Raw genomic sequence first — 20,485 nt, forward strand, 5'->3', positions numbered from 1 at the left:
AGGCGTTTGTAATTTTTTTTTTTTGGCCATATTAGGCTTAATGTTTCTAAGCTTACTTATAAAATTTCACATTATCAAAAATAAATAAATTCAAAAATACTACATTTTGATCATAATAGTTTAAAACTGCAATAAAAAATATTTAAAACATAAATTTAAAAAATATTATAACTCGATCACTTAAATTTCAATCTAATAGTGAAAATGGACACTGTAGAATGGGATGGATGGAGTGGGTAAAGGGTAGAAACCTTATCCAAAGCCCGGAACTCTTACCTAAGGATTTCTCCTGAACTAAGCCCACTTGAATTTGTTTTGAATAACAAATTGGACAACCAACAACACTGCACATTCTCAATCAATATTTTGATTCGGATTATGACTCTGATCTAAAGCGTTACAAATAATAATTCTGTAGTAATCTCAGTTAGTTAGCCAGCGTTCAATACCATTAAAGAGAAAAAAAAATTTCTTCTCAACCAGCATTTTTAAATATGATACATAGAATGATCTTGAAAATAATATTTGAGAAAATATTTAATTTTTGCAATACAACAATTTAATTATTTCATATTTAATAATTTTAACACAATCTTCATTATTTAATTATCAATTATTTCATATTCAATAGAGAATATATGTATGACAACACGTGTCACCATTCATTTTGCAATAGAGAGTGCTTTTTCATTCAAAAAATCGGCAAACATTAAAAAAAAAAAAAAAGATAACTATATATCACATAGGTAAAGTATATATACAATATGCACCGCTCCACATATCGTGTGGTGGAGAAGACCTTAGTTTCTCTTCATTAGAGAGATTAAATGAGTGTTGCTTTAAATTTTAAATTTAGGGTATTGTGCAATTTTCTGCTTTTAAACTCACCAAGCAAGTATGCACACCTTTCTGTTTAATATTTTAGAAGTTATCTATGGCATACTTCCTTAATTTGATCTTTATTCTTTTTTTCATGAGCCAAGATCATTTTATCTTTGCTTGTGCACATCTTTCTTCTTATTCTAGACTCAATTATCACAAAATAACTAATACTGATTTAAGAAAATGAATAAAATTCTTATAACAATGATTTCATACTTCACTAGATAATGTTTGCAATTGATTATTTAGGAAAAAGTAGATATCTCTAAAATTTCTTTTCGGGTTTTGCTTTAACTAAATAAACAATGATCCATGCATATGTAATATAAGGATTTCAAAAAGTCATTGATTAGTACCAGTATAAAATTTTAGAAGTTGTACCTTGTATTCTCATCAATGGACTGTGATTACAAAGGGTTACACATAAAATACTCCTTCAGTCCTTAATATAGGATATAATTGTTGAATTAATCTTAGTTCTAAGTGCAAGACATATTTCTCATATTTATTAATTTTTTTTAAATTGTCCGATACTCGTCCAATCACAATCAAGTAGGAGAGGAAGAGGAGATATTAAAAAAGATGATAATGGTGTTTTGGGGAAAAAAACATATCAAATTGCTTATAATTAACTAACTCTACTCACTTTTTTAATTTAATAAAATTAGTTAAATAGGTCTTATATTAAAGACTAGAGGAATACAAACTTGGCTTAAGTGCCCACAAAAGACCGATTGTGATATATTTGTTTGTTTCTTTGACATCTTCTCGCTAACGTTTTTTATGGGTAATCTCTAGTCATAGCCTGCCAAACTGAACCACGAAACGTGCGAAGTGGTACATGACTTTGAGGTCCACTCACAAGTCAACTATTCCATGTAGCTATGAATATTGGGTGGTTGGTATAATGGAGTCCTTAGACTTTTGATATATACGTTTGTGGACGGTAGGGACAAGATATGGCCTGCAAGATTGACCGTAAGCGAAATAATGCAGTGAAAATGAAAATGTGGTTTAAGAAATTAAAGAGAAAAGGGTTCTTCTCATCATCAATATTATTTATGGGGGTATTCTACAACCTATACAATACGATGAAAATAAAAATAATTTCCTTGACGTGATAACAAGCCATTTGTAGTTCTTCATCATGATTTTCTTTTTCCTTCATTGCATCAACTTCTTCTAATGACCACTTAATGTTTGAAAAATCTACCATGCTTATGCCTAGTGAGTGCTCTTTAAATAAACATTATTTGACTATTAATGAGTGTATTAATAAAGGGAAAATAATAGAGAAATCATTTAATATATCTTATTGAAATATAAAATGAGATTTATTATGAAACATGTAAGTTTTTGTGACATTTATTATGAATTGAGGGAGTAGCTTAGTAGCACATACCAAATGGGTCCTTAGTCATAGTGAAACCTAAAAGGGCTACTTACAACTCTACAACTCTACTTCTAAACGAAAAGCACACCTTATTAAGCTTGAAACTTCTATTAGTATCTTATATCTCCTCTTGATTAATTTATAATTAAATATTTACTTAAGGGTAATTTTTTAAAATTAGTAATTTTATAACAATTTATATTATAAAAATAAAGTATATTCTCTCTATCCATCATGATCGAGTAAATAATTTTTTTTTTGCCTCTTCCATTCATGCTTTCTCTTTATTTGGTTGTTAACCCAAACATATTCGGGATTAGTGTTTTGCCAATGCCATTGTTTGGCTAGTCTCAGAAATTAAGGTGTTATTTACATGCTTTAAAATTAAAACACTTGAAAGATTAATAAGTTTACTATTATAGGACATATTGGAAATTTCTAATTTTTTTAATAAATTTAAAAACTCCTCAAATTCTTCCAAGAACATATTCTTTAAATTCTTAGAACATGTTTAGTTGGCATTTTCTAGGATTTAGATTTAGATTATATACTGTCTTTCCTTTTTCTCCCACGCGACTTTTTTATACCCCCAAATCAAACAATGTAATGTTAAATTCATGGTCACCTACTGAATTTCTATAGTGTTAATTTAAATTTAAGATTAAGATCTACTATGCAATTTTATGTTTTTAGATTAGTATGCACATGTTTATTTTTATTTTATTTCCTATGGCATGCATGCTTCTTAATTTGATCTTTACTATAACATACGGTGTTTCATTTTCAGCCTATTGGTGCGAGAGCACCCTATCTTCTTTCTCAATTTAATTATCAATAGAATAAATATTTTTTAAAGGAATTAGCTAAAAGTTTTAGAATCTTCTGAGAGATGATTTCATACTTTACTAGCTAACATTTTTATTGATTGTTTCAGACTTAATATTCGGGAAAAATTTCATAATCTCTGAAATTCCATTCATGCTTTGCTTTAATTTAAAAATATCATCGCTTATATAATTTCAAGGATTTCAAAAATCATCAATTATTTCTTTTCGATGTGTGAAAAAATCATCAATTCCCATAAAGTTCATCAATTATAGAAGCTGTTTTCGGTCAGATGAATTGTAACTACGACTGCAAATTTGACTTTAATGCATAATAGACAGATTGTGTTTTGCAAGTAAAACACGCTAGTAGTTTCTCTATTTCCAAAGACTTCGATGTATTTATTTGTTTCTTTGACATCTTCTTGATCACTAATTTCTTTGGGTAATCTCTAGGTATATTCACAAAAGTATTTGAAGGCTAACCCCTAAAATGATTTTCATTTCAACAATAAAATTCAAACCTCACACTCCTTTAAAATATGTGCCATATTATATTCGTATAAACTAAACCATCTTTAATTTTGTTAATATGTTATCCTTCAATATGATTTTCAAAATGCTTTAAAACAATTGCACAAATGATCCCTTCAAGTTTGTGCCATAAAAAGTGGATTATCAGATTGAGTTTCTGTGCCTTTTGAAATATACACACAAAAATACATACTATTTTTTTTTTGCCACATACAATCTATAAATTCCAAAACAAAAAATAACTAAATTCTGCGCTATTCATGTGTTTTTGAAGTCAACTGTGGTATTCTCTTTTGGGTAAACTAAAATGATATTACCAAATTAAAATTACAAACACATGCACACATATGAGTTGTTTCGTTTGAAATTGAGTGTGACTTTGAGGTCTATTTACAAGTCAAGCGCTCCATATACCAATGCATGCATACATACAATCAATTAAAGTTTGTAGACTTTTGATAGATATTTTGTTCACGCATGCTTCTTCCCACTAGTAATTATAACTTTTTTCCTCTGTATATGGCCTACAAGACTGACCATAAATGAAATAATGCAATGGAAATGAAAATGTGGTTCAGGAAGTGGAATTATACTCTCTCATTACTAACATATTTATGGGGTCATTTCATCAACTTGTCTTTGGGGATAACTTTAATCTTTGGAACGCCGATTTCATTTATGCTCAACTCTTTGTTGGTATTAACTGGAATATATTTTGGTTTAGTGGTTTGTCAATATCTTTGTTTGGCTAGTCTTAAAGAAATTCAGATGTTATTTACACTTAGCTGTTATTTATAAATTTTTTTTGTGGATTTATTTTCATTTTGAAAATTCTCTAATTAAAATAAATTGAAGGTTGCTTTTAATAAAATAGATGATACACTATTTGAAAATTGCAAATTGAGACTACATCAAAATTAACATTTTAAAAAAAGGGATAAGGTGATTAAATACTCTAAAAGTATTCATGAAAAAAACACCCAGCATCTGAAGTTTTTTTTTTTTTTTGCTCTTATCTGCCATTATATAAATTTTTTTATCTGTTATTGTATAAATATATGTATTATAACATGTCGTTCAGATCTGAGTTATTAGGTGTAACAAAATAATCTTTAAGTTTCCATCCTGGAGCGTGTAATCTTGGCAAATACCATTTTTAATTATACAATTTACTTTACTGTATGTGTCTTGAAATATTATCTGACAAAAAAAATATTTATAGAAATATTAAAGCCACACAATACAAACAAGAGAATATAAATCAATTCTAAACGAAGTACAATACAAAAAAGTAAAAAGCTTTTATTATTTGAAGGTCTGTAATTAATCCCAATCACGCAATATATTTTTAGTGTTCACTTTTTTATGGTTATTTTTTAATGTAGTCACGAGAGATGTCATTTTGCAATGTGAAATTTAACGTCCTTGCCTTGACTTTGATTTAGAATTGGAGAAGTATAAATGGAGGTGTTTGTTAATTGCTGGATGCACAACACTTGCAAATTTGATAAGTCTGCTGTGCAAAACATGGAAAAACCTCTTCCCTCTGTTTTCCTTTTCTTTCTTCATTGCTTCATGTCCTGCTTAGCTTGGAGTCAAACTAACATGACTACCGACATATCTGCACTTCTTTCCCTTAAATCCTATATCACTTCAGATCCATACAATTTCTTGGCCAATTGGTCTGTCTCTTCTTCTCCTTGTAGTTGGGCTGGTGTCACCTGCAATACTCGTCATGGAAGGGTCCATTCCTTGATTCTTGGTGGCATGGATCTTAAGGGTAGCATATCTCCACAACTAGGAAATCTCTCCTTTCTAGTTGATCTTGATCTCAGTAACAACAACTTTCATGGTCAAATTCCTCAAGACTTGGTTCAATTACGTCGATTGAGACTGTTCGACTTGAGCTATAATGACTTTCACGGACAAGTTCCAACATGGATAGGAGATTTATCTATGCTTGAGCAGTTGAGTTTTCAAAATAACAGTCTCAATGGGTTTATTCCATTATCTCTATTCAATCTATCAAGGTTGGAGACTTTGGATTGGAACTCTAATATCATTGAAGGTACCATTCCACCTGAGATAGGAAGTCTAAAGCACTTGAAGAATTTACAACTTTCAAGGAACAAACTTTCAGGAGCAATTCCCAAAACAATTTTCAACTTATCTTCACTTGAACAGCTATGGTTGTCTCATAATAGTTTGTCAGGTATGTTTGGATTAATTTTTATATTTATATTTGTGTTTGCTCAAAGCTAGTCTGTTTACTCATAGGGATATAAATTCTCAATAATCATGTGGTTAGGTGCATTGAATGTGGTTGTTCTTCAATGATCCTTCGTTCTCAAAATTGAAGTTAATTATTTATAAAGTAAGGTGATAAAGCATAGAATTCAAGTTTTCATTATTAATATTGAATAACTCAGTTCTAATATTGATTTTTTTTCTGTCAATCTATGCAAATTACATCATTGTGGAAGAAAAATTTGTTTAAATTCTTAGGTATTACTTAGGTCATGATGTTTTAGAAGATATAGAATGGGTTTTATTTGTCATTACATACCAAACGGTTCTTGACGATACTCCAAAACACAGAAGACTTGTTCCTCAAAAATGCGACTCCCGCATTTTTTATAGCATTTTACATCGATGAGAATTTTTTTTTTCAATTTGTGAAATAAAAAGCTATGGCGAGTTGAATTTTAGAAGTTTAAAATAGTTAAGACGTGCTTTATGGCGATCTGTTATTTGTAATGTGCTTTGAACACATGGCACTAACTGGGATTCCTTCTTTCTACTTTTTTTGGTATTTTTCATTTCCCCCCATATTTTCTTTTCAATGGCAAGTTTTTTGGTTTTCTTTTGTTATAGACAATCCACTAGAATTTAATAAACACACATAATTATCATGCTTAGAGTGTGTAAAATTTGCAAATACCATTTTTACTGTATATTATTTGAAATTTTAAAAGGGCCCCATACACTGCTACCTAGGGTCACAAGGAATTAAAATGCTAGAGTATTTCTTACTTTTATTAATGATATTTGTGTCTTGGGTCATTTGTAATTAGCTGTTTATATTTAGGGACATCATCCTTAGAATCCGAATAGTTTGTTTATTTATATATTTATTTTAGCTTCTCAAACTTTTAAAAAAAATAATAACTTTAGATGTATTGAAAACAAATATAGCACACCACTCTAATTAATTTTAATTTGATGTAATCACGAGAGATGTCATTTTCCCCATTTGAAATGGAGTTTGCACTCCTTGACTTTGATTCGGGATTGGAGAAATATAAAATAATGTGTTTATTAATTTTTGGATGCTCGACACTTACAAATTGAATTTTCTATTTTTATCTTAATTATAACAGTTTGTTTGGTATGTTTTGAATGATTTTGGGGTTGTCTCCATTTTTTCTTTTTTTTTTAGTTGTTATATTTTTGTGCATTTCTTATTGTTTTTTTCCATCATTTTTCTATTCTTCTTAAAAGAATAAAAACCAATTTGTCATCCCAATTTTAAGGTGGTTAGTAACCCTATACCACAGGAAAAAAGACTATTGGTATAATATTAGTCTGAGGAGATCTTTTAACCCCCATTATCAATCTTTGAAAATGATATTTATTATTATGATGCTATTACAAACTTTTTGAAGTTTTTTTTAATAAAAAAAATGAGCAAGCCTTACCAGCAACATGTTTGGAAAATGGAACATTTAATTTTAATTTGGATAATATAAAATATTAATTTTATGATATATTATTCACTTTTATTTTAAAAAAGTTTGTAGATAACAAAAATAATTTTTTTGGAGTCTTCCAAAAAATATGTGCTTAGAAAGAAATGATGAATTGGCGTAAATCTGAAAAAATGACAAAAATAAATTTAAATTAATCAAAATTACAGAAAAATAAACTGAACTGAAACATAAAACAGTGTAATGAATCCCCATATCCAAAATATTTATTCTGTGTTATTACCTGAGCTGAATTGAAAGGTTTATTTCTATTTTGAAAATAAGTATCATTGTGTTTATTATTTAGAATGTACTAATGTTATTTTTGATATAAGAGCACAAGTCTTACTATGTGTTTTCAAAACTGCAAATATGTCTCATGTACATAATATTTTTGTCCACTACACCAACGATTTTGAACTGTCCCTATATAGGACTTAGCTAGCTAGTGACGAATTTAATTTTTGAAAATAATTATATTTCTTAACACTGTCAGCTTAACTTTGTAAGGTTATATCTTATCCTTGAGTATATTTTCAAAATTGTTTTCAATAAAAATGCAGACATAAAATGCAACACTTGATTGACAAATATAAATATGAATTAAAAATACATACTTTAAAAAATTCTTCCATGTGCATGGTCAAACCCAACAGCAAGAAGGAAAAAAACCTGAAAGAATCCACACTCTTAACTTCTCTGTCATTTACTTTCTAGTATTTAACTTAAATTGATTGTTGATTATGTCTTTCAATATTTATACAGTGAAATAATAATTGTTGCTGTGCATATTAATTATTTCAACAGCGGATATTTAATCATTTTATTATGACATATGATAGTTAATGCACACGCTATGAAAGTTGATATTGACATATTGTTTATCATTTAATATTGGAAGGAGCCATTCCAAATGAAATTGGTGATCTTCAAGAGCTTCATGCAATATATCTTGGAAGTAATCAGCTTTCAAGCACTATACCAAACTCCATATTTAATAGTTCAGTGCGACGAGACATTGCACTTAACATGAATAGCTTATCTGGGAGTCTGCCAACAAATATATGTTCTGGGCTTCCAAAACTCCAATTATTTTATGCGAATCGAAATGATTTGTCTGGCAAAATACCCTCCATTTGGCATCAATGCAAAGAATTGGTAGACTTACAAATGGGGGTTAACAAGTTCAATGGAGACATACCAACTGACATTGGAAATTTGACCAAACTTGAGCGGCTACTTCTTAGCAGAAACAACTTGCAAGGTAAGAGCTTTAATTATGCGGTTGTCTAAAATTTTGTTTTTACTATTTTGATAAGTCACTAATTTAATTTAAATATTACAAATTTGGTGAATAATAATTTTGCTAGATTAATTTTAAAGACATGGAACTTGATGCTTTCTTTTAATCTTAAGCTGGATATGCTTTCTTTTATATATAATTTAATTTTCACACATGTCAAAACATGAAATAAAATATTTAAAATGAACAAAAATAAATTAATCAAAATTTGTAATTAACTTTCATGTGGAGTGGCATTCCTTCCGTGTCGGTCATTTTCCCCTCCATTTTGTTGTTGGCTTCAAGTTTTTTTTTAAAAAATAAATCTAGTTCTATATTATCAATTAGAGCATATCAGTGTTATTTTTCAAAATGAGTAAGCCTTGAACGATGTTATAAGAAAAAATATAAATTCTCTATCTCATAGGCATAACATGTAAATGAAATATATCATTAAAAAAAGTAGAAAACTATTATTTACTAATATTATAAATTGCTAATACGCACAAATATGTTAATTCATTCACATTGAATTGGAACAATTTTCTGGCCAAAAAAAATGTGAACAATTCTGTACGTTCAATTCTTGGTAAAATTAAATAACGCTCTTGAACATAAAAATTTTCACCAGTAATTTATTAATAATTATTTAATTTGAAGTTAAAAGAAACACCCAGAAAGGGGGAAAACGTAACAAATGTAGACTCATTATACATTATGTGGAAATTTTTTTCCCATGTTAAGCAAATATACATAATGATTTGGAAAATTTTCAGATAAAGAAGCCTGAAATTATGATATTTTGATTTTTAAATAAATTGTTATCATGAGTGAAAGCTAAAATAAAAGAGTGAATTTGTATTATTTTTTTGCATTACAGTGTTACTTTTAATTTTAGCAACCACCTGGTTGGGAGATTAAATCCCACCAACCCTGCTGCCTTAGGCAAAAAAGATAAAATGCTTCGACAAGAGGTTTCAAAGTTATTTAAAATTAATAAAAAAATTTTTATAATTTTTCATGAATTTCAAAATTCTAATTTGATTTTCCTTCATTTTCTATAATTTTAAAGTATTACGTATCTGAATTGAAATAATGTAATTTTATGTTTTTTTATCTGAAATTTTTGCTAATGAATTCTCAAACAAATTGTACCAAAAAATTCTTTCATGCAAAGATAAATTGCTGAAAAGGTAGTCTAGTGCTTTATGCCATGCATGATTAATTGGAAAACGTACAAAAAATTGTTTAGTCTAACTTAATGTGCTGACTTGCGATATTTTTTAATATTTATGCAATGATTAATCCGTATAATACATGCATTCAAGTTTTTGGAATTAGTATCTAAGAAACGTATATATATACATAAATATTTATATATATTACCTATATGCAAATAATATCTTTTGTGCTTATTCCATTTCTATTTTTTAAAGTGGAGGGGTATTAGAAGTCTTGTAAAGAATTTATTCCTTTTAATTCAAATATTAGCATAAAATAACTTATGCAATTCAAAAAGTTAGTTAAAAATAGTTAAAAATAGCAAATATATAAAATATATAACTTATTATCCTAAAACATCCTTATTTATGGTGAGGTTTTATAAGAGTAAGGATGAGTTAAAACAAAAAAGGAAATAAAATGAGTTAAAAAAGGTCAAAAAGATAGTATGAGTGAGGCTTATAATTAATTTGGGAATAAAATTAAAAAAATACATTAAATGATCTAACACATCCAGAACGAAACTTATAAAAAAATCAGTCACTCTTAAAGATTTGATGTTTATATTTTTTAATCAGTAGGAGTATGTCGTTGTAATGTTCAGTTATGAGTATTGGGCTTTAGGCTCTCACAGTCTCTAGTGTATGTGTTTTGGATAAATATGGACCAATTATCTAGTAATATACGTGAACCCAATTCCCTTTTACTCAATAATATATAGATTTTAGTTCTCTTTAATTTTTTTTTTTGGCATCTCTTTACATTATATTTATACTTTATGCATATTATACAAAAGTATTATAAAGTGTTTTATTTTCCTACTTACAAGTCTATTCAGCGTTTTCACAAGAAGTGTTGTTAATAAATTATATTTAAATGCCAACCTCTTTACAAGTATTGAAATTATTATTTCTTATTTTTCTTCTTTTATTTCCTTTTTTAATATTCTTCAATAATAAAATAAATTTAAAATGAGATTTTTTCTGTTTATTTCTTTATTATTGTACATTTTTCTAGCAGAGGCTTAAATATGGCTAATGATTTATCATCACAAAGCAGCAACGATTTTCTATTTTTTTCTGGTGATATTTTCTTCATTTAGAGGAAAACAGAAATGGGATTTTTTTTCTTGGCCATTTCATTCATTCATATAATGGGAATTATATTAAACTTGTGATTACAATGCCAACATAAAAGAAAAGAAAGATAAGATCAATAACCGATGGGACCACTTGATATTTAAAATGTGTAAGACATTTTTTTTTTCAAATTTTACACTTGACTATCACATCATTTATACTTTGATTAATAAAATGGCTTCACCATATATAATTTTTCTAGGAATCATTCCAAGTGAGATTGGAAAACTGACAAACCTTCAAATCCTCGATCTTCGCAACAATAATTTGCAAGGTGAGAATTTTAATTATATGACTGTCTTAGACCATGTGCATATTTTTGTTTTTGTTTTAATCTCAAGAATGAAAAATAATTTTAAAATGAGATTTTGTTTTTTTTTTCATTTGTGAAAATATCTTATGACAGTTTATTAGGCACATTTTGAATGAACCTGCGCTTTGGATATTGCTTTACATTTTGTTGTATTTTTGTTCATTTCTTATTTTTTAATCATTTTTCTATTATTTTTTAAAAATTAAAAAAAAATCTGTCATCTAATTTTTGAAATGGTTTGTTACACCAATGGGAAAAGGAATATTGTTTATAATATTAGTCCAAACAGATCTTTTAAGGCTCATTATCAATCTTTGAAAACAAACGTTTATTATGATGTAATGAAAAATTTTTTGAAGCTTTTTCTTAAAAAATCAGTAAGTAAGCCTTACAAACAACATGTTTGGAAATTGGAACATTTAATTTTAATTTGCATAACATGACATATATATTAATTTTGTTAGTTATTATTAATTTTTATTTTAAACTCATAATCTTATTTGTTGAATGAAATGGATGCAGCTTACATGATATATAGGAATTTCTCAGAATTAATCCACCAAATCTGAAAAAGATAACAAAAATAAATCTAAAATTATAAATTAATCTAATTTAAATTACAGAATAATAAACTGAACTGAAGCTTAAAACACAGTGTAATGAATTGAAAGGGTTATTTCTTTTTGAAGATAAGTATCGTTGTGTTTCTAAATGCGCAAGTCTTTCTGTATGCTTCTAAAAATGGAAGTCTCTCACATGCACATAATATTTTTACTAAACCTATAATCTAAATTGGGCGATAAATATTGATAATGAATTGTTCCTGTACATGACTCAGTTAGCTAGTAACAAATTTAATTTTGAAAATAATTATAGTTTTTTAACATTGTCATATTAACTTTCTAGGGACATATCTTACCCTTAAGTATATTTTTTTTAATTTTTCAATAAAAATGCAGAGAAAAAATGCAATACCAGATTGAGAAATGTCATGACGCAAACATAAATAAAGAAATACATAATTTCAAAATTGCCATAACTTCCTGACTTGCAATATTAAAAGGTAAGAAATTTGATAGACAAAATTTGTTTCCCCCCTTATAATATTTATGCATCGATTAAGCCGTATAGGACAAATATTGAAGTTTTGGGGATCAGCGCGTAAGACACGTATAGTTATATATATAGTTCCTATATGCAAACAATATTTCGTGCTTTATTTTCCCTTTAAAGTTGGTACACTTATACAAATATATTATTAACTATTTTATTTTTTTCTATTTACAAGCCCATTCAATGTTTTCACAATCAAAATTGTTGTCAATGAATTGTATTTAAATGCAAACCTCTTTACAAGCATTAAGATTATTATTTCTTATTTTTAATCTTCTGCCATGATAAAATAAATTTAAAATGAGGTTTTATCTTTTAATTTCATTGATATTGTACATATTCATAGCGGAGGCTTAAATATATAGCTCATAAAACTAAAATGAGATTTTGTTTTTTGTCATTTTATTCATTATATTGTTGATTCATAGAATGGGGCTTATATATAGCTTATGATTACAATGCCAAAATAAAAGGAATATAAGATCATGAATTGATGGGAGCACTTGATATTTATAACGTGAAAAATAAATGGCTTGTTTGTTTTTTTAAATTCTTTTTTCTAGGACAATTTTATAATTTTTTTAAAAATAAGTTTTGAGAATTAAAAAAATGAAAAATATGTTTGGATGACGATTTTAAAAACCACATTTGAAACAAAAAAAACATAAAAAATCACATTGGGCAGTTTGATTTTATTAAAAAAGTTAAAATGTGTTTTGGATCATTAGGAATATGTGTTTGCCGTTTGTTTTTATATATAAAATAATCCGTTTCTTTTCAACATGCTATTCAGTTTATATGCTTTAAAAAAGTTTCACGTTTGTAATGTATATAAGTGGACGCAATGCTTCGTTTTTTTTTTTTTTAATGAAAGGATTCTCCTTTGAAAAGATTTTTATGATACATCCAATTCTCTCATCAAAATATATATAACTCATATCTTGTCCTCTTTTAAACTGAAACAGGGGAGATTCCATCATCTCTCCTCAACATTTCTTCTTTAGGAATTTTGAGTTTAGCCAAAAATAATTTGAATGGTAATCCTCCAATATCAACTAGCAATGGGACATTGTTGGAAGAATTATAGTTATCATGGAATTTCTTTACAAATATGCCCAATCGACCCATTTCTTAATTTTATGTTTTAAAGATTTTTATTTTTTATTTATACTTATTCTGTATTGCTGGCAAAATTTTTTAATTGATGAGATTGCTTAAACCCTCTATTTGGATGGAGAGAAGAGTTTGGAGGAAAGAGAAATGGGAGGAAAAATAGGAGAGAAAAGCGGGAGGAAGGAAGAGTGGAGGAGAAAATGAGGTGTGAAACTCACCATATTTTCCACCCCACCCCTCTTCGTTATGATTTTTGTGAGTCAAACTCATGGCAAAACTGAACTTCACATTATAGCTGTTCTTATTATCCCTAGTGTTAGTGCAGTTTGCTGCACATGTGAAAAGAAATTTAATGTTCAATTGATTATTGATAGTAGAGGAGTCCTTTTTAAATTATCATCCAACCTAAAACTGAGTTATTTTCTATTAGTTTTAAGCCTCTAATTATCAAAATTCCATGTATTATTTATATGCTTGTGTACATGTGAGTTTATTAGGAAGTTGCTTGCCGTACTACCACGTAATTAACAAATATTTTGTATTTATTTATAGGTGGAATTCCTTCATTTCTTTGGAACATGCCTTCCTTGAAAGCTTTTGAATTAGACTCCAATCAATTAAGTGGTAATTTGCCAAAAGAAATGTGTCATCATTTCTCTATGCTTGAAACCTTTTCTGTTGTTGATAATCGATTAGAGGGAAGCATTCCGACCTCAATAAGGAACTGCACATCTTTGAAAGAATTATATTTGGATCTAAACTCATTTACAGGTATGCCCTTATGTATGTTTATTTTTTATCCTTTTAATATTTTGGATGCACATATGGTAGGACTCACATAGCTAGTGATTACAATCCCAAAATAACAAATAAAGCCAGGAAAGAAAAATTGCCGAAAAAATATTTTAATGCTTTATGCGGCATATGATTCATTGGCAAGGTGCAAAATATTTCTACAGTTAAACTTAACAGATTCACATGCAATTTGTTCATTCTCCCTTCCTAATATTAATAAGACACGTGTCGTTTTTTTTAATATTAAACATGTATATTACGTATTTTATTATATGCAAAAAATATGACCTTCTTTTTTTCAATATTAAACAAGCAGTTGTTACTAATAAATTATATTTGGTTGCCACCCTCTATGCAACCATGAGACTATTATATCTTTTTTTATTTATTTATTTTTAAAATCATTTTTCTAATAGACTAAATTTAGATGAGGATTATGTTTTTCATCATTTCATTAATATTGTAATTTTCATAATGGGGGGTTTAAATGTAGCTATTAATTTACAATCCAAAATATCAAAAGATCAAATCATGAATTGATGGTAGTCTATAAAAAAAATTTTTTGGCCATTTCATTCATCCATATTGTTCATTCATATGACATGACTTATATATATTTAAGAAAGATAAGATCAAGAACTGATGGGACTATTTGATATTTAAATTTTTTTAATGTTACTCTTAAAACTACCACATCATTTATACTTTGATAAATAAAATAGCTTCACCATATATAATTTGCTCAGGAATTATTCCAATTGAGATTGGAGATTTGACAAACCTCCAAAATCCTTGATCATGGTGTGTGCTTTGCTCATAATGTGATTTATCTTTTTTATCTTTTTTTAAAAAAAAATTTAATTGTTTAGTCCTCTAACTTTTAACTACACATCTGTAGTTTTTTTTTCTTTTTTAATATATACAATCCAGGAAAATATACCACATGCCTTGCATGAACAAAAACGAATCAATAAACATTTCTAACTTCATCTGTGGTCGCATTCCTTCTATGTGTGAATTTCTAAATTCAGGTGCTGATAAGGATGTTAAAAAGGATTAGTTTTAATGTTTCTTTCTAATATCCAGAATGTATAACTAAAAATAGTTTTTATATCAAAAAACTAAAAGTAGTTGAATTCCTTAAACAAAATAAAATAAAATTTCAGCCTTTTTTTGGCATATGATAAACTCATCGTCATACTTTAAAGTTAAAGCCTTTTAAACAGTTATCAACCGTCAAGCAAAATATAAATGATTTGGTGGTTCATTTTAGATATCAGAGTAAAATACATTAACTACTCCTTTGTTTTACCTAAATTACAAAAACCTTTAATCTATTTTGAAAATGTATATATATACCTCTTTTGAAATTAAAATGTATGTTACAAAAACTTTTCTTGTATATTTCAGATTTTATTTCTATCCATCTAACTATTAGTTGACCGTTAAGTTTGACTATTAAAATTTTTTGACCAAAATAGCCCTCCTTAATATAAAAGTTATTTCAACATTTACATTTTTCAAAAAAAATTTTTAATACACGTATTTTCAAAATTTTTAAAATGTAATAAAATTTACCAATTTTGATTATATTATAAAATTTTATAATTTTAATTCTTCATCACATATAATAAAACTTATTTATTTATTTTTTAAATGTCTAGAAAATAGAATAAATACATATTTTTTATCATTACATAATATAAATTGTCTAAACTTGAGAGATTATAGAAATCATTTAAATTTATAATTTAAAACTTTTAAATAAAAATTTATTGGAAACATGTATAACTTATTCAGTCAATTATATATTTACTTAAAAAATTAATCAAATTTCCATTCAAGATTTTTAAGTCTACATTAACTAAATTACTTAATTTTCTATCCCAATATGATAAAAACATTAAACAAATAACTATTAGCAAAAAGTAAAAAATAAAATTCAGGAAAATGAAAAAAAGGTTAAATTGTTTAAAACTTTTTAGTATTATGAAGGGTAAATTAATAAATAAAAATATTTTAATATAAATTTTAATCAAAAATATTTTTAGAATATTCTTAACAAAATTAACAATTTGGATTTAAGTATATGTTTTCAAAATAAAGAGAAGATACGTGTAATTCGAACAAAATGCAAGAAAGATCAGAATATTTAATTCTAAATTTATTTTTATATATTCTTATCTAAACTATATAAAAGTCATGATTTCCATCAATTTTTTCATGTCCAGGTTTTGTACCTTAAAAAAAAGCGCAAACTTGATAAACTTAATGTGTTAGGCTTGACCCTATTCTTTTTAATATATTCAAGATGTCAGCATTAATAAATATTAAGTTTTTGGAATTAGTAAGAGAAGTATAGTTTTTTTATGTTATAATGTGCATGTATATTATCTGCAAACATTATTACCTATTTTGGTTTCTTTTAAAGAGTCCATTTAACTTTTTATTTCCAGGTTATATACCCAAGGATATAGGCAATCTTGTTAGACTTGAAATCTTGGATTTGGGAACAAACAATCTGCATGGACTTATTCCTTCCAATATATTTAACATTTCAACATTGAAAATAGTGTTCCTTGATTCGAATTTCCTCTCTGGCCTTTTGCCATCATATTTAGGAATTGGTCTTTCCAACCTGGAGGAGTTAGATTTGCAAGGAAATGAACTAACTGGACAAATTCCAAATAGCATATCAAATGCTTCTAAGCTCATTAATTTAGATTTGTCATCAAATAAATTTAATGGAGCTATACCCACTACCCTTGGAAGTTTAACAAACTTGATAGAATTAGATTTGGATGAGAATCATTTGACAGGGTTGATTCCAGACATCGTTAACCAATTACATAACCTTCAGCGTTTAAGTCTAAGTGACAACAAATTGCAAGGGTTCATTATAAATGAACTTTGCCAACTCAAAGGTTTGAGTGAGTTGTATCTTGCTAAGAACATGTTTTCAGGAGCAATTCCAGGATGTCTCGGAAATACTTCTTTGCAGAAGTTGAATTTTAGCTCTAACAAATTGATATCTCATATACCCTCTTCTCTTTGGAGTCTCAAAGATATCTTGGTTTTAGACATATCCTCTAATGCACTAAGTGGAATGATTTCACCAGAGGTATCAAACTTGAGATCAATTATACTATTGAACTTGTCCAGAAACCAAATTTCAGGCAGCATCCCTGTAACTATGGGCAGCTTGCAAGCTTTACAAACTCTATCCTTAGCTCACAACAAATTGCAAGGGCCTATTCCTGAAGCGTTTAGTGGCATGATAAGCATGGAGTCTATGGATCTTTCTTATAATTACTTGTCTGGGGTGATTCCAAAGTCCTTAGAGTCATTACTCTATCTTAACTACATCAATTTTTCCTACAATCTATTGCATGGAGAAATTCCAGATGGTGGCCCTTTTCAAAATTTTACTGCTCAATCTTTTATGATGAATAAAGATCTTTGTGGGAAATCCAAACTACAAATTCAACCATGTAGGAGAGGAAACAAGCACATATCAAGCAAAATGATGCTGATGATAAAATGCTTATTGCCCATCATGTTTGTCATTTTGGTTGTTTCAAGCATTGTCTTTCTAAAGCATAAGAGGCATGATGATAATTATTCAACCAAAAAGGATTTAACAAATTTGGGTACACCAACTAGGATATCTTATTATGAACTTCTACAAGGAACAAATGGATTTGATGAGAGTAATCTTCTAGGCTCTGGAAGTTTTGGATCGGTATACAAAGCAATTCTTCCGAATGAAAATATAGTTGCTGTCAAAGTATTTAATAACTTAGACATGCAAGAAGCATTGAGAAGTTTTGATACTGAATGTGCTGCCATATGCAATTTACGCCATCGCAATCTCATTAAAACCATCAGCAGTTGCTCAAATGATCATTTCAAATCTCTAATAATGGAATTCATGGTAAATGGGAGTCTTGATAGATGGTTGTACTCTCATAACTATTATTTAAATGTCTTGCAAAGGTTGAACATAATGATAGACGTGGCAACAGCTTTGGAGTATCTTCATCATGATTCTTCTATACTAGTTGTCCACTGCGATGTGAAACCAAGTAATATTTTGTTGGATGAAGATATGGTGGCTCATCTTAGCGATTTTGGTATTGCTAAATTGTTTGGTGAGCAATCAGAAATTTATACCAAATCTTTGGCTACTATTGGCTACATGGCACCAGGTAATAGATTAATAATACTGTTGTAGATTTATTTCTATGTTCTTTTGTTTATCATGCATGCTTTATAAAATTCTATACTATTCAATTTCTAGCAAATATTTCATGCCTTCATATGTAAATATTTGAATGGACGATACCAAAAAAAAAAGTTTAACAATGGACAAACCTTATGTTTCTGACACCATGATTTTTATATTGATCATTCAACATGATATATAGAGTATGGATCAAAAGGAGTCGTCTCTCCCAAAGCAGATGTGTATAGTTATGGTATATTGCTGATGGAAATGTTTACGAGGAAGAAGCCAACAGATGGGATGTTTGTTCAAGGATTAAGTTTGAAAGATTGGGTCAGCAAGTCCACACCACATTCAATCATCAATATTATAGATGCAAATTTGCTGCATAGAAAAAATCAAAATATTGATAATATATTATCTCATATATCATCAGTTTTTGATCTAGCATTAAAATGTTGCAATGATTTACCTGAAGCACGACTTACTATGATTGATGTTGTAGTATCATTGAAAAAGATCAAGGCTTTGTTAATGAAAAATGCTAGGGACATTATTAGTTGAGTAATTGTTAAATCACATTTTAAGTACTATTCCTTTAACCTTTTTTTTTTGGGGTAACATGTATTCTTGTGAATTAGAGTGATTTTGTGTATGATGCAATAATATATAAAATTATTTGAAATTTGAAATTTTCTAACTTGATCGGATTCATTTTGAATTTCGTTATGTTTCATCATATCACTGCTACAAAATGAACATTTTATGCGCCCCATTCTCTTTTGTTTTCAAAAACAAAAGAAAATAGATGAGTATATGAATATATACTTATTTGTTCTCCATGAATAGATAAGCATATGTTTATATACTCATATATTATCCTTCAATAGACGAGAATAGATGTTTAAATGCTATAAATTAGATTGAATAGCCCTAAGATAGAAAACCCTATGCATTCTCCTCCTTTCCACGACATATCTTCTTCTCTATTGACGAACTCACAACATTAATGTGTATACATGCCAAAACTCATAGTGGATAACTCAGCTTGTAACGGGGACATGTATTGCAACTCTCCTTGTTATTTTGTTGTAAAAAAGTTATGATTTTGTGTTTCTAAAAGTTGTGACTTTTCAGCTCATCTTCTCCATGATAGTTCTGAGTTTGAGAGCTTGAAACTCCATGGCTAGTCATAGGGCAAGTTAAACACTCTTCTCACCATTTGGTATGTTAGGTGCTGCATTTTTTAGGTGTGTGGGGCTACTATTTTATTTGGTTGTGTGGGTATTCAAAGTGATGAATATAAGTGTTTTGTGGGTGCATAAATTTTCTATTTAAATTGATTATTGGTACATCTATTGTATGAAGAGATTATGGATATCAGATCCCTCATTGCTGAACCCTGGGATCTTAAGATAGTACATGTGTACCATGAAGCCTTGAAATATGCTGAATGAAACATTCTACCTTTAACCCCTCAGAGTACGCATTTGGAAGTGTTATGGTCTAAGTGATTCACAAAACAAGCCCATAGATTGGAAATTTGCAGCAAAACTTAAAGGTTTTTTTTCCAAACTTTCAGTCTAGGTCACGACGTGGTACCTCCAGGTCATGACTTGAGTCCACAGAATGTATGGATTATGACTTGGTACTTCCTAGTCATGACTTGAAGCCATAGAGGTCATTTTTGCTTCCAGTTCATGACTTCAACTTCCCAGGTTGTGACCTGGGGTCACAGAGAGCTTTCGGGTACTATTTACTGTGCACTTTTCAGATTACAGGTCCAACTTTAGAAAGCATAACTCTTAGCACACACATCCGTTTTAAGTGATCTACCACTTGTTTTAAAGCTCAGAATGTGTACTTTAAGCATGCCAAATTTCATGAGTAGAATCAATAATTTTC

At 28.4% G+C, this 20,485-nt stretch overlaps 1 protein-coding gene and 1 long non-coding RNA gene across 2 annotated transcripts; both read left to right on the forward strand.

Annotated features, from left to right (window-relative positions):
• Positions 1-5,398: 5,398 nt before the first annotated feature.
• LOC114724918 (uncharacterized) lies at positions 5,399-5,784 on the forward strand. The gene is made up of 2 exons (XR_003738364.1): positions 5,399-5,467; positions 5,664-5,784. It is a non-coding gene; the product is annotated as an uncharacterized LOC114724918 (long non-coding RNA).
• Positions 5,785-8,549: 2,765 nt separating this feature from the next.
• LOC114724966 (receptor kinase-like protein Xa21) lies at positions 8,550-19,144 on the forward strand. The gene is made up of 3 exons (XM_028911433.1): positions 8,550-8,643; positions 16,812-18,563; positions 18,783-19,144. The coding sequence occupies exons 1-3, from the start codon at positions 8,550-8,552 to the stop codon at positions 19,142-19,144; spliced, it is 2,208 nt and encodes a 735-aa protein (XP_028767266.1).
• Positions 19,145-20,485: the final 1,341 nt, after the last annotated feature.

This window comes from Neltuma alba, unplaced genomic scaffold, assembly GCF_004799145.2.
Source record: "Neltuma alba isolate B1F8T4 unplaced genomic scaffold, ASM479914v2 tig00012206_pilon, whole genome shotgun sequence".
NCBI lineage: Eukaryota > Viridiplantae > Streptophyta > Magnoliopsida > Fabales > Fabaceae > Neltuma > Neltuma alba.

Excerpts from the sequence above, each read along its gene's own strand:
- LOC114724966 (XM_028911433.1), top strand. The coding sequence starts at position 8,550 with ATGGGGGTTAACAAGTTCAATGGAGACATACCAACTGACATTGGAAAT. Across the intron at positions 8,644-16,811 it reads TAGCAGAAACAACTTGCAAG|GTTATATACCCAAGGATATA; the intron begins GTAAGAGCTTTA and ends TTTTATTTCCAG. Across the intron at positions 18,564-18,782 it reads TATTGGCTACATGGCACCAG|AGTATGGATCAAAAGGAGTC; the intron begins GTAATAGATTAA and ends CATGATATATAG.